Source organism: Pristiophorus japonicus, chromosome 18, assembly GCF_044704955.1.
Source record: "Pristiophorus japonicus isolate sPriJap1 chromosome 18, sPriJap1.hap1, whole genome shotgun sequence".
NCBI lineage: Eukaryota > Metazoa > Chordata > Chondrichthyes > Pristiophoridae > Pristiophorus > Pristiophorus japonicus.
In genome coordinates, this window is record NC_091994.1 from 13,087,698 (window position 1) to 13,095,362 (window position 7,665).

At 48.1% G+C, this 7,665-nt stretch overlaps 1 protein-coding gene across 1 annotated transcript; it reads right to left on the reverse strand.

Annotated features, from left to right (window-relative positions):
- Positions 1–2,478: 2,478 nt before the first annotated feature.
- Positions 2,479–3,060, reverse strand: LOC139229383 (gap junction beta-1 protein-like). The gene has a single exon (XM_070861082.1). It carries the CDS (start codon positions 3,058–3,060, stop codon positions 2,479–2,481), a length of 582 nt encoding a protein of 193 aa, XP_070717183.1.
- Positions 3,061–7,665: the final 4,605 nt, after the last annotated feature.

Consider the following 7,665-nt stretch of genomic DNA (forward strand, 5'->3'; position numbering starts at 1 on the left):
AGTTTCTCTTTGCAAAGTGTAATTCAAGCCATTCTGACTCCAGACAGAACAGAGCTTACTTGGCAGAGATTGGGCTCGCTCACATGGGTTAAGACCTTCTTCTCCCCAGCCCAAGTTTCTGACCTCTTCTTTCCCGCCCCCCCCCCCCCCCCCCCCCCCAAACACACACACACACGCCCAAGTTCCTGACCTCCTCCCCCACCCCCCACCCAAATTCCTCCCCCATGGATTGTTAACGGGTTTATTGGGAATGAAGTGACTAGTGAGTGTCGTGACTGAGATTTCGTCCAGTCTTACCATTTGGATCTCGCTCTCAAACCCCCCTCTCTTTAGGCCTGGATCATGTTCTTCCAACATGCTTACTGTGCTCTCCATACTCTTTACCATCTCTTCCACCCCCCCCCCCCCCCCCCCCCCAAAATGAGCTCCTGACCTCTGATTCCCTTTTCCCCAGCCCCTCTCTCTTTGACCCTCTTTCCGATCCACTTTCAATCCTCTCTTCACCACAGATCCAGTGAAGGGCCTTCTCCCACGGAGCTGAGGAAAGCGTGGGGTACTGCGCATGCACGGCCGGACTTCGGTGACAGCGCGCATGCACGGCCGGACTTCGGTGACAGCGCACATGCGCAGAAGGAGATGGGGGCAGACCCGACATGCGCAGAAGGAGATGGGGGCAGACCCGACATGCGCAGAAGGAGATGGGGGCAGACCCGACATGCGCAGAAGGAGATGGGGGCAGACCCGACATGCGCAGAAGGAGATGGGGGCAGACCCGACATGCGCAGGAGGAGATGGGGGCAGACCCGACATGCGCAGAAGGAGATGGGGGCAGACCCTACATGCGCAGAAGGAGATGGGGGCAGACCCGACATGCGCAGAAGGAGATGGGGGCAGACCCGACATGCGCAGAAGGAGATGGGGGCAGACCCGACATGCGCAGAAGGACACACAAATGTTCGTGCAGCTAACCACTTTCTATTTAAATTGTCCTGAAACATGTCCCACTGGGCATTTCAGGGCTTTTGTCCAAACTGGACCAAGCTGATAACTTCTGAGCTTTGCCCTTCACGGCACGTGAGTTGGGCACTCAGCCAACAGCCCAGTTCTGTCCCACTTTATTGACCAGGTCCGTAGGGGATAGAGTTGGTGCGATTGGATGGAAAATCTCTCTGGATGTGGGAATTAAAAAAAATCATACAGTGAGTAAAATCTGCTGCGTATGAGAATTTATCTCGAGTGGCAAAACTTGGAACAAAATGGGATGGGACGACTTACAATAGGACTCTGTACCGAGGAAGGTTGCTGGGTGACAGCAATAGTCAATATAAGTGTACATATATGTCTTTGATCACCACGCTGGCAAAAAGGAGCACAGAGCAATAGGGAACACAGCAAACAAGCATCCAGCAAGACCACAGAAGAGCAGTTATTTATTGTTCCTGTACAGTAGGATGAAACCTTAACTGAGGCCATATTTTGCATGTTCCAGTAGTTCAGGTAAATTCCACCACAAACTCCGTTCCCTAGCCTCTGACTCCATCCCTGTTCCCCAACCTTTGTCTGAAGCTGAACCACACTTCGCAACATTGGTGTCATATTTGACTGATAGGAGCTTTCGACCGCATATCTGCAGCATAACTAAGACCGCCTATTTCCACCTCCATAACATCGCCCATCTCTGCCCTTGCTTCGGCTCATCCGCTGCTGAAGCCCTCGTGCCTTTGTTAGCTCTAGACTTGACTATTGCAACCCACTCCTGGGTGGCCTCCCACATTCTACCCTACATAAATTAGAGATGATCCAAAACTCAACCGCACCAAGTCCCCCTCTCCCATCAACACCTGTGCCGCTGACTTACGTTGGCTTCTGGTTAAGCAACTGCTTGATTTCAAAATTCTCATTCATATTTTCAAATGGCCTCGCCCCATCCTATTTCTGTAATCTCCTTCCCCATAACCCCTCCCAAGATGTCTGCGCTCCTCTAATTCTGCCCTCCTGAGCAACCCTGATTGTAATCGCTCAACCATTGGCCGTGCTTTCTGTTGCTGAGGCCCCAAGCTCTGGAACTCCCTGCCTAACCCTCTCCAACTCTCATTCCTCATCCAAGACTCTCCTTAAAGCTTGCCTCACCTGAGCTAATTTCTACTTATGTGGTTCGGTGTCATTTTTGTCCCATAATACTCCTGTGAAGTTACTTGGGTCGTTTCACTATGTTAAAGGCGCTATATAACTACAAATTGTTGAACATGGGCCTAAACATTTTGGTGAAGTATGCGCTAAATGGCATTTTCCTGTTCAATTTTAAAACTGCTTGAGGGGAGACACGATGACCTATCCAGTCTAATGTAATTTTACAGACCTCATGCCTTGTATAGCTCACCGTCCAAACTGGCCAACATAACATTTTCTGTATACAGCATACAAATTAATTGGAATACATTTGAAATGATGCACGCAAACTACATTTTATGTATACTTTTAGGGAACAACTACCAAAGAATACATTTCTATTACATCTATCAACATCGAAACAAAGGAACAGATGTACATGAACATCACAAAGGCATCTTTCTGTTCACTTTTCTGCATAGTGCAGACCACTGTCTTCTCGCAGGGGGTTATATCACATTGAAACACGCGTTGTCTCAGAACACCTGGGTAGAGCATATGACACAAAAATAGAAAGCTTCCTTCAATCAGTATTTTGGCAAACATGTTGAGGAAGCTAATCTTCCAAAGCTTGTCTTTAGTGGCTTTGCTGAAGTTGTCCCTCAACCAGCTGTTGTACAAAATGTTTGCCAGCGAGAGGGTGAAAATGAATACAACTTGCAGTGTGAACAAGATAAAGGGCGACAGAGGCGAAAGCTCAGTGTAACATTGGTGGCGACAGCCCACCTGCGTGGAATTACAGGACAGATCTTGCAGATCATCGTTCCAAACGGTTTCTGCGCTGACGATGACTGCGAAGAGACGAATGGCGAAGAACGAGGCCAGGCAGTTTCTGGCGAGAGAGGAGATGTGGGCTCCGGTGCCACTCAAGAATGCGACTATCGGCTTCATTTCCAAATCCAGCTATAGTCACATTTGGAATAAATGTAAAAAAAAACAGGCTGTTTAGCACCGGAACCTTTCCAAGTCTTCTGATTAAATATTCTCTAGCTTATCTTGTCCATCAAACAAACATTTGCTTTGCTTATACAGGCATCCACACAAGTAATCAGTTAATTAAATATTTTAATACAAATGACATTTATATAGTGCCTTTACTGTTGTAAAATGTCTCAAATGTCACAGGTGCATTATCGGACAAAATTTAACCCCAAGCCACATGAGATAGGACAGGTGACCAAATGCATAGTCAAAGAGGTAGTGTCTTAAAGGAGGATAGCGCGGTGGAGAGGTTTAGGGAGGGAGTTCCAGAGCTTAGGGTCTAGGCAGCTGAAAACACGGCTGCCACTGATGGGGCAAAGGAAGTTGGGGCTGCACGAGACCAGAATTGGAGGAACGTAGAGTTCTCGGAGGATTGTAGGGCTGGAGGAGGTTATGTCATGGAGGGATTTGAACACAAGGATGAGAATTTTAAAATCGAGGCACTGCTGGACTGGGAGCTAATGTAGGTGATTGAACGCAGGAGTGAACGGGACTTGATGGGAGTTGGGATACAGGCAGCAGAATTTTCGATGAGCTGAAGTTCACGGAGTTTGGAAGGTGAGAGGCTAACCAGGAGAGCATTAGAATAGGTGACGGTAACAAGAGCATAGATGAGGGTTTCAGCTGCAGATGGGCTGAGGCAGGGAGTGGAGACGGGTGATATTATGGAAGGAATGTGGAGTCGGAAGCTCAGCTCACGGTCAAATCGGACATCGAGGTTGCGAGCAATCTAGTTCAACCTCCGACAGTGGCCAGGGAGAGGGATGGAATTGGTGGCTAGGGAACGGAGTTTGTGGCAGCGGCAGAAGTCAATGGCTTAGGTCTTCACAATATTTATTTCGACGAAATTCCTGCTCATTCTGAACGTCGAAAAAGCAGTATGACAGGTGGATATGTATGGAAAAGCAAAATACTGCGGATGCTGGTATCTGAAATAAAAACAGAAAATGCTGAAAATACTCAGCGGGTCAGGCAGCATCTGTGGAGATAGAAACAGAGTTAACGTTACAGGTCAATGACCCTTCGTCAGAACTGGCGAATGTTCAAAACATTTTAAACTTGCCAGTTCTGATGAAGTGTCATTGACCTGAAACATTAACTCTATTTCTCTCTCCACAGCTGACCCGCTGAGTATTTTCAGCATTTTCTGTAGATATGTATGGAATCTGACATAGATTTTTCGGATGATGTCACCGAGGGGCAGTATGTAGATGAGAACTCGGAGGGGTCCAAGGATAGAATCTTTGGGGGGGAGGGGGGAGGGGGGAGATGGGATCTCCAGAGATTACGGTATGGGAATGGGAAGAGAAGCTACACTGTATTATAAATAGATTATTCCGGAAAATACAGAGTGGGTTTGGACCTGAAAGCGAGAAGTTAATGAAAGGAGAAAACACTGGAAATACACAGACCTTCAAAAAGAGAAGTAATCAAACATTTACTTTCTTCTAAATCAATAAGGAAAATACTGTAGATGTTTAAAATCTGAAATGCAAACATTCAGCAGGTCAGGTAGCGTTTGTGGAAGAGAGAAAGGCTGGGATAAGGTTTCTGCTCCATGTGCTTTCGTCACGAGCAGAACTTCTTCAAGGTGGTTATTCCTGGAAGAAATTTGTCCTGAAATGGTCTGTTACTGTATTTAATTTACCCGGAGTTAAAAGGGTGTGTTAGCAGTATTTAGGCAGCATCTGTGGAGAGAGAAACAGGGTTAATGTTTCAGGTCGATCACCCTTCGTCAGAACTGGCAAGTTTAAAATGTTTGGAACATTCGGCAGTTCTGATGAAGGGTCCTTGATTGACCTGAAATGTTGTTCTGAAGATACAATTTTTCTAAATCCAAATCTAAACGTTTCCACATACCATTCGATCTGTTTGAAGAGATTCTATGTTAAAATGTTCACATTCCTCTCATAACTCGATCTCGGTGTGTCTGTGTGATTCTCCACCTGCACCCTTTGTTTAGTGGCAAATAAGTCCAGTGTCAACAATGAGTTTATGCATTTTGATACTGAAAGCAATCTTTATACCAACAAGGTGAAGGGCTAAGAGTAAAAGGCATGATAAGCTGCCATTGGCAAACTCCCTGCTGCAGCCCGGAATTAACTTACTGCCGAGAAATCATCAAGTGATAAGATATTGTGAGAGAAATTGAAAGTAGAAGATACTAAAATGCAACACCATTGCAAAGTTGTTTCGGGATCTTTAAAGTATCAGCAAATGCAATGTAATAACGGAAAAACTTTAAATAGCATTCCTCAGAAAAATTTAATGAATTTTTACTATTGATGTTCAAAGTGCCAAGCACGTGCAATAAGCTGTGTTCAGTTTCTTTGGCCGGAATTTTCCTGGGTGTCAGTGGGCGGGGTCAATGGCGGGTCGGGTGGGAACGTTTATTTTTGACAGTGGGTCGGGAATCTGCTGTCAGCCCGTCTCCACGCGCCTTTCCCAGATCCAACAGGCAGCGGCGGGCGACCCAATTAAACTCATTATAATGTACTTCATCATAGGCAGCCCCTCGGAATCGAGGAAGACTTGCTTCCACTCTTAACATGAGTTCTTAGGTGGCGGTACAGTTCAAGATGAGAGCCACAGTCCCTGTCACAGGTGGGACAGACAGTCGTCGAGGGAAAGGGTGGGTGGGACTGGTTTGCCGCACCTCCTTCCGCTGCCTGCGCTTGATTTCTGCATGCTCTCGGCGACGAGACTCAAGGTGCTCAGCGCCCTCCCGGATGCACTTCCTCCACTCAGGGCGGTCTTTGGCCAGGGACTCCCAGGTGTCAGTGGGGACGTCGCACTTTATCAGGGAGGCTTTGAGGGTGTCCTTGTAATGTTTCCTCTGCCCACCTTTGGCTCGTTTGCCATGAAGGAGTTCCGAGTAGAGTGCTTGCTTTGGGAGTCTCGTGTCTGGCATGCGAACTATGTGGCCCGCCCAGCGGAGCTGATCAAGTGTGGCCAGTGCTTCAATGCTGGGGATGTTGGTCTGGTTGAGGACGCTAATGTTGGTGTGTCTGTCCTCCCAGGGGATTTGTAAGATCTTGCGGAGACATCGTTGGTGGTATTTCTCCAGCGACTTGAGGTGTCTACTGTACATGGTCCATGTTTCTGAGCCATACAGGAGGGCGGGTATTAATACAGCCCTGCAGACCATGAGCTTGGTGGCAGTTTTGAGGGCCTGGTCTTCAAACACTCTTTTCCTCAGGCGGCCGAAGGCTGCACTGACGCACTGGAGGCGGTGTTGGATCTCGTCATCAATGCCTGTTCTTGTTGATAGGAGGTTCCCGAGATAGGGGAAGTGCTCCACGTTGTTCAGGGCCATGCCGTGGATTTTGATGACTGGGGGACAGTGCAGTGCGGCGAGGACAGGCTGGTGGAGGACCTTTGTCTTACTGATGTTTAGTGTAAGGCTCATGCTTTTGAACGCCTCAGTAAATACGTCGACTATGTCCTGGAGTTCAGCCTTGATATGTGTGCAGACGCAGGCGTGGTCCGCGTACTGTAGCTCGACGACAGAGGTTGAGATAGTCTTGGACCTGGCCTGGAGACGGCGAAGGTTGAACAGGTTCCCACTGGTTCTGTAGTTTAATTCCACTCCAGTGGGGAGCTTGTCGACTGTGAGGTGGAGCATGGCGGCGAGAAAGATTAAGAGGGTTGGGGCAATGACGCAGCCCTGTTTGACCCTGGTCCGGACGTGGATTGGGTCTGTAATGGATCCATTGGTAAGGATCACGGCCTGCATGTCGTCGTGGAGCAGGCGGAGGATGGTGACGAACTTTTGGGGGCATCCGAAATGAATGTACTTAACAGACCCTTAACAGCCTTTTTGAACTTACTTTTTAATTTTACCTTCATGGCCACAGGGTCCACACATCTCGGGGACCACGTCTGTGAACTTGAGGCGGGAGTTCAGTGGCCATTGCTCCAGCTGATTTCTTGACAGCTTCAAATGTGTAGTAAAAGCTCCCACCTGACAGATCATCACTTTCCTCAGCCACAGGCTGTTTCTCAGTCCATTTCCAGCACAGATTCTGCAGGCTTCCCACTTTCCACTCTCCATCCACTCTCACCTCATTGGAAGAACTCTCTCACCATTGACGGAATGCTACTTCACCTTCCATCAACATGGGTGCTCTTTATTCTGTCTCACCTTGGTCACAAGAATCCGACCACGATCAGCCCCAACACCAGCAGCACCAGGCACACCAGCAGCACCAAAAACAACACCAACCGTCTCCACGATCCCCTGCTGCTACACAGGACATGGCATCACCACCTAAGCTCATTGCTGCCTGGAAGGCCAGGGATGACCTCACCATGGCCAGATTTGCTTCATTTGGAGCTGTGCAACCTGGCTGCAACATGATGCGCCAGGTTGGCACCACCCCACACCAACACCACAAAGCACCCCTACAATGCCCAAGCCATAATAAAAACAGAAAATGCTGGAAATACTCAGCAGGTCAGGCAGCAACTGTGAAAAGAGAAAGAGTTAACGTTTCAGGTCGATGACCCTTTATC

Excerpts from the sequence above, each read along its gene's own strand:
- LOC139229383 (XM_070861082.1), bottom strand. The coding sequence starts at position 3,060 with ATGAAGCCGATAGTCGCATTCTTGAGTGGCACCGGAGCCCACATCTCC.